At 45.7% G+C, this 14,087-nt stretch overlaps 2 protein-coding genes across 8 annotated transcripts in view; both read right to left on the bottom strand.

Annotated features, from left to right (window-relative positions):
- The window catches only part of HNRNPD (heterogeneous nuclear ribonucleoprotein D), a 10,539-nt gene extending 2,845 nt beyond the window's left edge, over positions 1 to 7,694 (bottom strand). For 3 of the 5 annotated variants that reach the window (XR_008232933.1, XM_052773626.1, XM_052773635.1), the window contains exons 1-5: positions 7,304 to 7,691; positions 3,236 to 3,404; positions 2,249 to 2,410; positions 974 to 1,105; positions 1 to 52 (exon numbers count right to left, since the gene is read on the bottom strand). The exon at positions 1 to 52 is cut by the window's left edge and continues 48 nt beyond it. Coding sequence is in view for 4 of the 5 variants with exons in the window: in XM_052773626.1 (XP_052629586.1) it covers positions 1 to 52; positions 974 to 1,105; positions 2,249 to 2,410; positions 3,236 to 3,404; positions 7,304 to 7,497 (709 nt within the window). In the remaining variant the exon portion in view is untranslated. Of the gene's footprint in view, positions 53 to 973; positions 1,106 to 2,248; positions 2,411 to 3,235; positions 3,405 to 7,303 lie in introns of all 5 variants that reach the window. The other 2 variants (XM_052773606.1, XM_052773616.1) reach the window with 1 other exon arrangement.
- Positions 7,695 to 9,425: 1,731 nt separating this feature from the next.
- On the bottom strand, positions 9,426 to 13,980 carry HNRNPDL (heterogeneous nuclear ribonucleoprotein D like). Of its 3 annotated transcripts, XR_008232919.1 has the most exons (9): positions 13,785 to 13,980; positions 13,081 to 13,249; positions 12,831 to 12,992; positions 12,419 to 12,550; positions 12,190 to 12,304; positions 11,200 to 11,367; positions 10,866 to 10,963; positions 10,377 to 10,480; positions 9,426 to 9,688 (listed from the first exon to the last, which is right to left on the bottom strand). XR_008232919.1 is itself a non-coding variant. In XM_052773501.1 (8 exons), exons 1-7 carry the CDS (start codon positions 13,871 to 13,873, stop codon positions 10,893 to 10,895), a joined length of 906 nt encoding a protein of 301 aa, XP_052629461.1. In that variant the 5' UTR covers positions 13,874 to 13,980; the 3' UTR covers positions 9,426 to 10,480; positions 10,866 to 10,892. The 3 variants fall into 3 exon arrangements, 2 of the variants coding, with proteins under 2 accessions (XP_052629461.1, XP_052629451.1); XM_052773501.1 differs by having other exon boundaries at positions 9,426 to 10,480; XM_052773491.1 differs by lacking the exon at positions 10,377 to 10,480.
- Positions 13,981 to 14,087: the final 107 nt, after the last annotated feature.

The following is a 14,087-nucleotide window of genomic DNA, read 5'->3' as shown; positions in this document are numbered from 1 at the left end:
ACTGCTGCTGCTGCTGGTACTGTTCCTTTGACATGGCTACTTTTATTTCACACTGGAAACAGAAAGTTAAAAGTCAGATCCAATTAGCAAAGGTAACCCCCACAAACCATTCTTAAACTTACAGAACACTAAGCAGAAAAAAGGATTTGGTCACCCTGGTGCTCTCCCTGAAAAAAAATGGATAGCTTACACTCTCCAACTTGAAAATAGTTGTAAGACACTGGCATTATAAAAACATTTCAAGTTTCCTAATATTCTGCCAGTAAACGCGATTCTGAAAAGTGTGCTTGTTTCTTTGTATGTCTTTCTGTTTTCCCTTTGAAATAGACCTCTGCGGTCTTTTTATGTGGGAAAGGTGAAATCAAATCTGAGTTACAAAAGTATGGTCAACATTTTTACTCAACTTTGTTTTGAAGCTTCCACTACATATTCATCCAATGAAGAGGGCAGCTACAATTTGAGTGTGTGTTACTAGGTTGAATTTCAACCAGGTTTCTGAAAGGAATGTGACTTCCAACAGGAAAGCCTAACTTCCCATTTCATTTTGGTTTTGGAAGCACTCTAAGATAAATTGACATTTTGCTTAAAACAACAAAATATTTCCATATTAAACACACAAAGAGCCAGCTACCAGGAAAATACAGTGCAGCCTGATACAGCAGATCAGTGACACAGCACTCTGACCACACAGCTAGAGAACATGGGAGCTTCACAATGAACAAATATGCTACAGTCCAGCCCTCTCCCCACAGGGGGTGCAGTACAAAATGTCACCAGAAACCCCCTCAGCTCAGAATTAGGATTTCAGTAACCTATTCCTAGCACCTATATAAATACTTCGTAGGCTTAAGGCCCACATGTGAGAAATAATGCTTACAGGTGTTTTCAGACTATTATCCCCAAACAGATGCAACTGATAATGTAATCCCCTCTATTGTCATTGTTCAGTTTCTCTAGGAAAAACTCCACCTACTTTACTAAGCCCAACATTGTGGTATTTCTTTTCCATTATTTTCTTCACTGGTTCCTCCTCCTTGAAAGTAATGAAGCAAAATCCACGCCTCTTGTTAGTTTTGTTGTCCATGGGGAGCTCTATCGATTCAACCTGGTAGAAGAAAGTGATTTTATCTTTTAGCCTGCCACTCATAACACTTAAAAATGTTTCTAACAGGTTGTATTTGTTAACTGAAATTATTTAGACTTGAACATCATAATGTGCCTCCTCTGTAGGGCTTTACATCACCTTCACTGGAAATAGTGTTCATAATTGTGCAAAAGATTTTTTCCTCCAACTCATAGTATCATCTGGCCATTCAGGAACTCATGCAAAATATGGTGCACAAAGAATATTTCAGTTTTGCTGGATAAATAAGTCTCAGTTTGACTTTTAGTTTTAACTCAGTTAAGGCTGAAGTAACTAGGTGTTTCAAACCTTGAGCAGACCTAAACCTTCAAGTTTCATACGAAAAAAGATGTAGCTTTGTGCAGTGCATAGTTCTGTTCATCCAACAGCTGCTAAAATCGTATGTTAAACAGGACAAATTTTACACCTGACCACAAACACAGAGTAAAGTTCTCCTTACATATGGCACAGGAGACTTCAGCCTAGGCAAACAGTAGTTAGAGTCTATAGTCCAGAGCAAACTGTCTGTAAGGTAGTAAGATGGCAGGTATTTGACAATCGAACTCCCTGATAACTGACTTGTCATGACCTGATGCTGGGAACATATGAGAACTAATAGGGAAGCAGCAGCTGTACCAGACTCATGTAAGGCCAGCTTTTAAGGACTGCAGTGGTATTTTGTTCATCTGCACCACCAAAAACTGGGGACAGAGAGAGATAGAGACTACACAGTTGCATAAAATTTAGGCAAACTGTCTGAACCTGTGCCACAGCAGATCAGCTGGGGTGGCTGAAGAGCATCTCACCCAACTGACCAAAGCAGCATACTCAAAAACATTGCCTCCCATGTCTCTTCCAGTCAAGACTGCCAGACATCCCATGAATCAGTTCCTGACTCTCTGACTTATCCCAGCTCCTCCTTCCATTAACCGAGTTTATGCAACTCAAAGCCTCTAACTAATATCCTTACCATTAAATTCTGACTACTAAGACACATGGAGCTACACTGGCCATTAAGCTTACAGTAGCATCCACACAGGTTGCATTTGGGGGCTGCTTTTTATTACTGAATTTGTGAAGACAGAACAAATTCTACAAGTATAAGCAGTTTATTTCACCACGTACCTCACCAAAACCTCCAAAATATTCCCTTATTTTCTCCTCAGGCGTGTCTGGAGATAAGCCCCCAACAAAAATCTTTTTAACGGGTTCTTTTGTTTTCATGGCTTTTGCTCTTTTTGGATCAATGACCTTTCCATTCAGCTTGTGTTCTTTCTGGTCCATGACCTGTGGAAAATTAAAACATGATCTTACCTGCAGTTCAAGCTAAATGTTTCACTGATGTTTTGAGCAAGGCCCAGCTATTTTATACTTAGTTTTTGTTAATGCTATCACTTCAATTTCAATACTTTGATTACAGCAATAATTTGTTGCACAAAACCAAACAGTTCCATGATTTTAATCACTATCCGCCGACACAAACAGTTCTGACAAAGCCTTTCAAGAGTCACCTGGAGCCACATATCACCCAAGTTCCCTTGAGTAAGAGTATAACATTTCTCAGAAAGTACTCTACAATCCCATCCTCAAACCTCATGAGGAAAAGAATCTGTACTTTAGATATCACCAATGGTCAATGAAGGTGAAAACTTTTCAGTGTCCTGTGTCAACAGCATTTTAGAAAGGTTAACAGCTAATTTTTGCTTGGATAAAGCCCAGATCTGTCAAAGCCACTGGCTCTGCTCTAGGGGTTCATGTTGCAGCTCTGGAATGCAAAGACTTGAAGTTCTTTGTAAACTACTGCTTTCACAGTAGTAGGCAGCAGACATTTATATACAGTATTTTTAAAGCGCTCAAGTCCAGTGGTTTGCAGTACACTCCCCTGTAAGTACCCAAAGCCATACTTTGGGAATCACTGCTGGTCCTGGCCACTGCATCACAAGTAAGACGGTTTAGGAAAAAAAAACATTTCAATAAGCATCTTAAATATATTGTATCCCCAAACCATCTTTAACAGCTCACTTACAAACAACTATGCATGCAATCATCTGCATGCTGTATCTTTGTTACCTGAAATTGAACATGTTGTTTCATTACATTAATAAATACTACCTTATCTACACTCTCCGATTCTTTGAAGAGTACAAAGCCGAAGCCTCTTGATCGCCCAGTGATGGGATCTAACTTCAGAGTGCAGTCTACAACTTCACCAAATTTAGAGAAATAGTCCTTCAGGTCTTTCTTTGTAGTGTCCCAGCTAAGGCCGCCAATAAACATTTTCCTGTTAAGACAAGATGGTTAATCTGTTAATGTGTCTTACCCAAAATCCTGTACTGTCAAGCTTTATGAGCTCAGTTACCTAATGTAAGGAATAGCAGAATTTTATCAGTGACACGACACACACAGGCCTGCACTTTTTGAGAACTTGCTTAAACGATCCCGGCCAGATTAGATAAAGACTTACATGTACACACACGAAAGTTTTGCACCACCTTCCGCTGCAGTTGCTTACTCTGCTATCCCAAGAAACTACTAAGAGTGACAAAAAGATATTTTACTACTTCCTTGCATCTCCACCACTACTGATCCACCACAGACTTAATTCCATTTAGTTATCTGTGCAGCCTCCAAACAACTGCTTATAAAACAAACACAGGCAGAACAGCTTTATAAGGCAGCCCAGTTAAACAGAAGCATTTCTGTACTAGTCTGGACTGGACATATGCCAATATTAGTAAACTAAACTAAATAAATAAAGTTTAGTCAAGTCCCCTTCCCCAGAAAGCAGTAAAAAAGTATTGGATGGTCAAAGCTTCTCTTTCCTCCCAAAAACATAATATACACACCTGGCATAATCCAATACAATCGCAAGAACATCTTCCCAATATACTACCTGCAGGACCAGTGTTGCTGGGCAAATGTGTACATTTTACTCTGATCATGACTTGTATTTTCAAAAGCATGCTGGAAGCTTGGAATCAAACCATAACCATCCCATCCCATTAGCAAGCCACCAAAAAAAAAAAAAAAAGGGGGGGAAAGAAAAATCAAGAACCACTGCCTCCAGAGGAAACGCTTCATGATTTGCATCAACTAAAAATCAAGCCAATATGCACTCAAATGAAACGTTCCTAGTTATTAGGCATAGGGCTTATGCACCCATTCAAAAGAGGATTTGATTTGAGATGATCTCTTCTAATACTGGTGAAGAAGATTTTACAGCAGGCTCAAAACAGAAAGTATGATCCGCTATGATCTATAAAAACACTTTCTACAAAGCTTTGTCTGTTTTCACTGTACCAACTTATTCCACAATTGCACACACGGTTATCAGAAAACCTGAAAAACCACTGTAGCACATTTCCAACTTCTCCACTTTCCACACACAGGTATTTCTGCCAATCGTGTACAATTGTGTTGTACTTCCACAAGTCAAACTCTCTCAAATCAAAAGCTGCTCATGTGAACTAACTCTATTGAATTAGCTGTGCTATTACAGAATTAACAAGAGCATTCAGTTTCTGACAAACATATCTAACCTCCATACAGATGAGGGGGTTCAGGAGCTTCAGATGTTTCTATATAAAGTCTTGAAGTCTATAAACGGGAGTACTGATTCCCCATCCCTTTATCCACTTTTCGCAGTAGTTCCAGATCTCTCTCCAACAAAGCACCAAAACCTCTTTCTAATATGACATCTTATCACCTTCAAGACCCATATGGAAAAAATGGTCCACACTGGTAAACCAGCAGCCTCGTACCAGCATGGACAGTAATTCAAAGGATGCTTTGTGCCCTTGTGTTCATCCATCATTAAGGTTCTTGTTTGTTTTGTGGGTTTTTTTTTAAGCAGCAAACCAGAACACTTAGAGAGGATGCAGCATCCTATTTCTGACACATGGGGGATAGTGATCCTCTAGCAGTTACTACCAAACACACACTTGCTACCTGACATACAAAACACCTGTTTTAGTTATCAACAAACCGTTTAATATAAACATACAAAACCTGGTTTATAGTTATTAACAATCAACATACAAACCCCTGCTTTACATCACTAAGCACATGACAGACCAAGAACGTGAGTTTGAAACTGACAGCCCTCTGAAGGATTTTCTTCCCGCCATGCAATAACTGCATCTGTGAGTCCAGTTACAGAGCGGCAAAACATGACTGCTTCAGCTTGCCACTACAGAAGTTGACAAACTACTGCTCCACTGCAAAACTGAGGTCAGATCAAGGCTACAACACAAACATGAGCGCAACAAACAACTAAGGTGCAATGTCACAGTGCTGTCAAAAGCTTGTAAAATATGTACGTTTCCCAAACCACAGTTTGGCTGGTGTAAGTCACATCAGCACATACAGTTTTCCAAAATAAGTTACCAGAAGGGTACTGGGAAAGCTTTCAAACTTCAGACTTAGCTAAATAGAGCACAGACATCACCACAACTACTGGCTTTGGCCTTCCTTTGACAGGCTAGTCACAACTTTCCTGGCAGCTGCCAACATGTGCATTTCTCAAGTCCACAGTTCTCACTAAGGAGATCTGAGGGTATGAGAACATGCATGCACACTTTTTTTCCTGAAGACACTGTCTGTAATTCCTAATGCAAAAGGAAATACCAATGTACCCGCATCTAGTGGCTACCAAGGATGTACTGTTTTCCCTCAACTACCAAGAGAGCTGTCAAACACTTTGTTTTCTGTACAGCATCACCCATAAGTATTAACAGGTCAAAAAAACAATTAAACTAAACTACAAGTCAATGTATGCTACATGTAATCACTGCCCGGCGTCACTGCACCACTCAGTGACAACTTTTTCTGGCTGTGTTGACTCAAAAGAAGACAGACTTCCTCATGAAAACCCTTTAATAGGTGTGTATTAAAGGGCAAAAAGTAAAACGAATATGCAAACTGCAAAAGTACTCAAAGCCATTAAGAGCAGGCGAGAAGTAACAAAAACATTTTAAGTTTTCACTAACCCTAGCAAAGGTTCCTGTTCTCTCTTCCTGCTCTCAGCAACATCCTGGGTTATTACAGAAGCAGGAAGGTTTCACAGCAAGTCTCTACAGGACACAGTAGCTAGTGTTCCTTTATCCAGCTTATTTTCTGCCTTGATCAAAACCGGACCTGCACCTTCAGTTTCTTATTGGCCTGACAGGAGACAGCATACAGCAGCAGCCTGTCCTGTAACTGGATTTATTATATGTGAATTTCACCTGCTATATGAAAGCGACACTACCCCATGCCAAGCATGAGGCAGAGAACCTTGGAAGATTAAAAGCTGCCTTCATTCATAAGCTATCACCTAAAGCCATCTTCCTCACAAGAAGTTTCATGAGAAAAGGAAGAATGATCTAAGGTGAGAAGTCAAGGTGCCTCATGCCTCTCACTGACACACAGCTGACATACTGTTTATGTTTGCAACATAGGGCAACACTAAGTGATTGCAACCTGAGCACTCAGTTACATTGACTTACAGTCCTTAACACATGCACCGCCCATTTGAAAAAAAAAAAAAAGTTTGTAGTTTGGCACACATCACACCAGATGTACAAACTGCCGTGGAATTTGGGTTGACAGCGGCACGAAACTTTCCCCACCTGACAGCAGCATTTAGAACTCTGTGACAGCGCTGCTCCCACTGATTTCGAAACCGACCCAGAGCACCCTGCCACCCCCGACTCCCTGCAGTGCCGAGGAGCAAACCAACTACCGACCCGGCTGCACTTTCCAACAGCACACCAGGCCCCCGGGCCGCGTTCAGGTTTGCAGCCTCCAGGTGAACCACCAACTACCGCCCGAGCCGCTCTGCTCCGGGGAGAGCAGCGGCCCGCCCCCCGCGGCCGCTGCCGGAGCGCGGCCCTGCTCGCCGCGGTCACTGTCGCGCCGCGGGGGCTTCTCCCCCGCTCCTCACGCCCCAGTGCTCCCGGAAAACAGGAAGGCGGGGGGGCCCGAGCGGCGCCGCCCGCCCGAGCCCCGCCGGCGGCCCGCCCCCGCCGGCTCGGCCCGGTACGTGACGTCGCCGCGGCGCCAAGTAAACAAACAGGGCGGCGAGTGGGGCCGCGCCGGGCCAGGCCGAGCCAAGGGGCGCCGGACCCCGCCGCCCGCCCCAGCAGGACGCCGCCGAAGCGACAAAAGCCGCCGGGAGCCCGCGCCGCCCGCACCGCTCACCCCTCGTCCTCCTCGTTCTTGCTGGCGTCGATCTTGGCTCCCTCCGACTCGATCCCGCCGCCGCCGCCGCCGCCTCCCCCGTCGGCGCCCCCCGCCCCAGCCCCCGCCAGCCCCTCAGGCTGCTCCGCCGGCTCCGCCGAGCTGCCTCCGGCGCCCGCCGCGGCCGAGTCTATGGTGAACTGCTGCTCCGACATGGCGCCGGCGCCGCCGCCGCTGACCAGCGCCGGCCGGCCGGCGACCGCCCGCCGCCCCCGGCCCCGCTGCCGCTTCCCCGCCGAGGCCCCGGCCCCGCTCGCGGCCCCGGCGACAACACGAGCACGCCAAGCCCTCTTCCTTTCGCTCTCTTTTTTTAATGGCGCCGCCACCGACCCAACCTAAAATGGCGGACGGAAGAAGCGCGGCGGGCGCGGTCACGTGACACCGTCTCCCGGGGCGCAGGCGGGGGGGGTGGTGCGCCGTCCCCGGAGCCGTCGGTCGGTGACCCGTTGCCCGGTGACCCGTTGCCCGTGGGCGCTGCGCCGCTCCTCGGGCGACCTGCCGCCAACCGCAGCGCTTTTAGGCTTTTCGGGTGGCCGCTGCGGAGCAGGGCACGGGGCGGACGGCGGCTCGTCGTGAGGCCGAGCGGGCCGCCCTCCAACCGGCAGCTGCCGGGCACCTGCCCGGCGCGGCTCTCCGAGCCTTGCGGGGACCCGAGCCTGCAGGGCCGGCCGGCGCTGAGCTCCTGCGCACCCCACAACCTGCGGACAGCCCCTGGAGCATCCAGTGCCTGAAGGTACCGCAATGAAGCTTTTACCAAAAAAAAATCCCCACCCAAATTTAAAGCATAAAGTGCTACAGGTTGAAGTAAAACTTGACTATTAGGCAGGTATATTTGTTTTGGTATATTAACAAACAAGTGTAATAGCAAAGCCACATCCTAATGGCAAAAGTAAAGCAGTGCTTGCAGCCCCCCGGAGGCACTGCTGGTAAGAACAGCTTCTGCATCCAGCTGCACTCTGGAAAAGTTAGGAGTACAAAGTCACATACATCCCAGTGGCCATGCTGCTTTAGTCTGTAGCCAGGGATGTCAGCGAGTCTCCTCGCATTCAACCTAATTGCTAAGATGACAGGAACCTCCCCAGACCTAGCAACTGCTTAACCCACAGCAGTTACAGCATGCAGCCTTGTGTATGACAGGAGGACAAGAAAATAAAACACCCAGCGGCCTAAGAGAAAAATAAACACTGAAATGACAGTTGGGAAACTTTTAGAGAGAAACCTCTATCCAGACTACTCCCTTTAGAAGCTTGCAAGACCAGTCACCCCTGTGAATTAGCTATTCATGTTTCACTTGGCTGTTAGAAGAGCAAAGGTTTATTTTTGATGCACAACCAGATACTCATGTCAAGGAAAAAACTTTAAGGCAGGCTGCTGCTATCCTTTGGCCTCAGGCAGAATGTGTATGCTTGCTTACCCATCCCAGCTGTTCTAGTCAGAAAACAACCTGCTGGCTAAAGCAGTTTCCCTTCCCCAGCAATCATTTGTTCAGGCTTTTGTTATGTTGCTTGCTCGTATACACAAGATGGAAAACCTGTTTTCTGATCCAGTTGAGAAGAATCCAGTGCAGGATCCAACTTAAATGAATAGATCCCAACTTGTACAGAAATTAGTTGCTGACCCTGAAGTTCAGGAACTTGTAATCTCCTGCTTGCAACTGGAACACTCCAGGAGCAATTGCTCTAGGGAAGTAATTTGGTTTTAGAATGCTCAAGGCTATAACTTATGTGCTTGAAAAACCCTGAAAGGTGGTAGCAATCTCACCTTCCAACCCCTCAAGCAGTACCGAGCTATCAGCATAAAAAAGGTACGGCTGTAGTTCTAGATCCCTTGAGATGTATGAAATTGGTAGTATTGTGCCACAGACCACTCTCTCCTTTTCTGCAGCTGGCAGGAGACAACACTGCTGTCTTCCACAGTGATGCTAACTCAAGGCACTATCGTGCTCTCAAGACAGGTCAGGAAAAGTAGTGGTTTGTACTGACCTGTATAGACAATAACCTTGTCTTGAGCCATTTATGATCCACCCTTCTATACAAGTATAGTTATACCACTGTAAGCCGACAGCCAACAGTAAAACTACACATTCACTTAAGTAAGCATTTATTAGAGAATCCTTTAACATGAAATTATAAAGTTTGTATAAACACAAGTCCACATTGGGTCATAACATGAATGGCAAAAAGAAAGTAAAAACCATAAAAGAAAACTAGTCGGCCGCTATGTACAGTTGGACACAGTTGTGTCATACACTAAAAGTCTTTTACAAAACAGTCATTTCCTCTCATGAAGACCACCCTCCATTCACTCACGATGCGCTGCAAGATGGCTTTGTTGCAGTATCTCTACCTAAAAATCAAGACAAAATGTATGTCAGATCTGTGCAAGTTACTACAAGAATCGTTAAAAGGTCCATTTTCATGAACTGCTTTAAGTCTTCTATATATTCCTTTCTTCACTGTTAAAGATCATATGCATATTTATTAAGGTAACACAAAGAGGTTTTGTTACCCATCAGTAATTTCTCTTCCCAAATATAGCCTTTCAGCCCATTTAGGAAGCTGTTCCAGAACAACACACATCTGATTTATCAGGCTCTGGATCAGGTTTTTTTTTTTCCCCACTGAAACACTGCCAAAAGGGTTTCCCATTATTTGTTTATCCATCTAAACAACTGCTGTGCAAACACAAGTCAGGTCAACTTAGTTCAAGCAGTCCACATGCATATGATCTTTAATGTCTTTCCAGATTTAAAAGTTCGTTTTGGTTTGCAGATTTCACTATTAGCTATAAAAAGAAAAAAGCAAGCATTAAATCTTAAAGAATGCACACTTAAAATGAGGTTCCACAATTGAAATACAACACTAAACAGAAGACCAAATGATTAAGCTGTAAAGGCATTTATGTACTTTAACTCCTGTAAAAAACCATTTAAGTTAAGACACTTAATGTCCAAAAAGATTAAAAAAAGAAGCCAAAGTCTGAAGTTTTCCACTTTAATCTTTACGCTGGTACATGAAGTTGGAAGAGACCATACCACAGGACAGCGTTTTCTGGTGTATGCCTTGCGCTCTGCCTGCAACGTGCGACCCCAGAGATAGACGTGGTCAGGGTGACACACGGCCTGCAATGAAGTTCCCGCTGGCGGGTACAAACAAGGTATAATGTCAGAGTTAGAAGACAACATTCTTGTTTTCCTTAAGTTGTACCCATTTCAGTACTTTACCTGTTAATACTTCTAATAAGTTTAATTATTCCTCTAGACCACCTGGTACACAACGCAAAACAGAAAAACTCTTATGTTTTTCTGAAGTACTAAAGAAGATAAAGTCACATTTTTACAAAGTTAAAGATCTATAGACACTGTAGGCAAAGCTGGTTTAAAAAAAAAAAGTATTTTTTTTAAGTTAACAAAAGCTTAATTAAAGGAAAAGTCATGCTAGGCAAGTTTTTACTCTTCATTTGTCTATTGATCTTTAAATTAGATTAGACATACTTAGAGTGGACCTTGCACTCGTGTACACACCTGTTTCCTCAAGTACTAGGTCCTGCTTTAGTACGGCTGGTAGTTGTTTTGGTGATTGCCGCCACCACGGGATGCCTTTCCGTATGTGCTTTGTTGACCTGTAGATAACATGGGGGGGGGGGGAACCACAATGCCCAGAAGCATTAAGATTAACATCCAACACTCTGAAGGAGATTGTTCCCATACAGTACACCAACAGGGACACTCCTTAGAGCTATGTGTTATGAGTTAGAGGTGTTACAGAACGAGTTATAAGAGAGGCCCCTGTTTGAAGATGCATGCTACTATTATCTGGAATGAGATCAAAACCTACCACTGTAGGTGGTACACTTACCACTGTAATCTGTGTATCCTGGCCCATATCCGTAATTGGGATAGTTGTACCCAGAATAGTCATATCCTCCATAGCCACTGTAGCTTTGATCACTATAAGCGCTATTGTAGTTTCCATAGCCTTGATCATAGTAGTTATTAAATCCTTGATTCCAGTTTTGTCCCTGACCTAAAACCAAGTATAGCATTTATAAGTTACAGAACTTATTATTTCACTCCTCTCCTATGCCACTCCATCTAATTGTCTGTGGCAATCTTTCTATGCCAGAACTATTACCTGGAAGAATCCTCTTACCTTCCCAGGAAAAATAATTTTCTAAAAAGAATTGAGGCATCTTATTTGGCTATGAGAGATGGGTCATAAGATCTTTATTACCCACGTTCGATAAAGACAGCAGGTAGTCCCACTCATAGAACAGCCAGGAAAAAACAAAACACCACAACACTGAAGGCATGCAGTACAGCAGCTCTGCTGTTTTTAACTTCCAATTTGGATCACTAATTGCCTGAACATGAAGTTATACCACAGAATCAGCTTTACTGCATTGTGTTGGTTGTAACTGCTTGACTTTTCAAGACTGAGATGCATTAACCTGTAACATAGCGGCTGATTGCTTCTCATCTATTTGCAAGGTGTAGCAAAGAGACTGTCTTCCTCTTTAGCAAACAGCTCATGGTTTCTCACCCATGAGCCAACTAACTGTATATCCCTTCCAATGAAAGGGTAACTGCACTATCCATTTAGCTATGCTGACAACTGTGGGTATACAAAAGCACCCTACATCCAGCTTGCCACTTCACCACTTGAATGCAAGCAGAGCAAAAAGATATTCTTAAGCTTCCACAAGCAATCACAACCACCAAAATACCATTTACTAACAGGCTACTTTCCACATTCAATTTAAACATATCTGCATGCATGCAGCCCGAAACCTGGAATATCTACAAACACTTACACATTTACATTAATTTCAACATTCAAAAAACTCACCCCGTCCACGCCCCCTTCCACCTCCTCTTCCGCCAGCCGCATTGCTTTTTCCTCCTTTCTGCTGCTGCTGCTGTTGCCTGTATACCTCTTTGGGCTGTGCTACTTTGATCTCGCACTGTGAAGACAGAAGTTCTTTAACTGATCAAGAATTTCAAGACCATTTTGTGAGTTGCTTTCAGGGAAGCCTACAGAGATGGTCTGTTTCACATGCTAAAAAGAGCTTCCATACCTTGCCTGAACCAATCTGATGGTATCTGCTTTCTAGTAACTTCTTTACTGGTTCTTCATCTGTGTACGTGATAAAACAGAAGCCCCTCCTTTCATTTGTCTTTGTGTCCATGGGAAGCTCAATGTTTTCAATCTGAAATCAAAAGTACCTATCAATAATGCATGAAATCTGTAAGCAACTTTTTAGGCTTCCAGAACCATTCAGCAGTCCAATGTCTACGCCAACTGCTTTTGACAGCTATAAATCAATCCCATCACACCACTATGGAATCACTAACATGCATATAGTTTCAAGAGTCCCTAGTTTTATGTAAGCCTGAGCCAGCTCTCTCCTCACAAATTCTTCTGTCTTAAGACAGAGGCAACACTGCACTTGAAAACCAGAGCTGTTCTTATATGCCATTATACTATACCTCGCCAAAAGCACCAAAGTACTCTTTAATCTGTTCTTCAGATGTATCTGGACTCAGCCCACCAACAAACACTTTTTTTGGTGGCTCCTTCCCTTTTAAGGCTTTTGCCCTTTTAGGATCTATTAACTTCCCATCCAGTTTGTGTTCCTTCAGTTCCAACACCTAAGAAGCACACAAGGAAACAAAGTCTCAGATCACTACAGCGACACAGGCAGGCTTTGTGCCATCACTTCACAAGAAATCCACCCACCTTCTCCACACTGGCAGCGTCCTTGAAGAGCACGAACCCAAACCCCCTCGACCTCCCAGTGACCGGGTCTGTTTTAATCGTACAGTCCACAACCTCGCCAAACCGAGAGAGATACTCTGTCAAGTCTTTCTTGCTGGTGTCCCAGCTGAGGCCTCCAATAAACATTTTCCTGAAACGCAAAGAGTACATTCGAATACGCACAAATACGCGTGTGTACACACATACACACAGAACTGGGTGCAAATGCACGCGTGGAGCATGGAGCGAGCCCGCTAACGGTCGCAGCAAGCCAAAGGCGATCAGGCAGCCACGCCACCCGGCTCGGCTTGCAGGGCCTGAGAGCCGCGCCCGCTCCTCCAGGCAGCGGGGGCAGCAGCGGGGGAGCCGCAGCGGCTGTCCCGGCCCGGCCTCGCCGTGACACGTGGGCCGGGTCTGCGCGTCCCCCTCGCCCCTCGCCCGCCAGCAGCGCACGCCCCCATAGGCTGCCGGTGACGTCACCCCCCCTGACTGGCAGCCCCCACCCCACACAAACTGGGTCACCAGCCCGGGACACAAAGGCGGGCGCGGCCATTGGCGTGGGGGAGGCCCCGCCCCGCCAGGTCCCGCCCCCCCCGAGCGCCCGAGCCGCCCCCCCCCGCCCCGCTCCCCCGCGCGGCCCAGGAGGGCGGGTGAGGGAGATAGAGGCGCGACCCCCCCAGCTCTACCCGTCGTCCTGCTGGTTCTTGCTTGCGTTGATCTTGGAGCCCTCGGCGAACTCCTCCGGGCCGCCGCTCATCTCGGTCGCGTCCTCCATGGCAGGGCGAGGGCGGCGGGGCTGCTCAAGCGAGCGGCGGAGACGGCGGAGACCTGCGCGAGCGAGAAAATGGCGGCGGAAGAGATCCGGGCACCGCCTGCGCCGCCCTTATATATCCGCGCCGGCAGCCAATCAGCGCCGCCCTCTCGCCCCGCGCCGCAGTGCCCCTGGCGGTTTCCGGCGGGCCTGCAGCACCCGCCCGCCGCCGGGCGGC

The sequence above is a fragment of the Harpia harpyja genome, chromosome 2, assembly GCF_026419915.1.
Source record: "Harpia harpyja isolate bHarHar1 chromosome 2, bHarHar1 primary haplotype, whole genome shotgun sequence".
NCBI classification, from domain to species: Eukaryota; Metazoa; Chordata; class Aves; order Accipitriformes; family Accipitridae; genus Harpia; species Harpia harpyja.
Note: the sequence above shows the minus strand (reverse complement) of the source record. Positions and strands in the feature narration are given on the sequence as shown.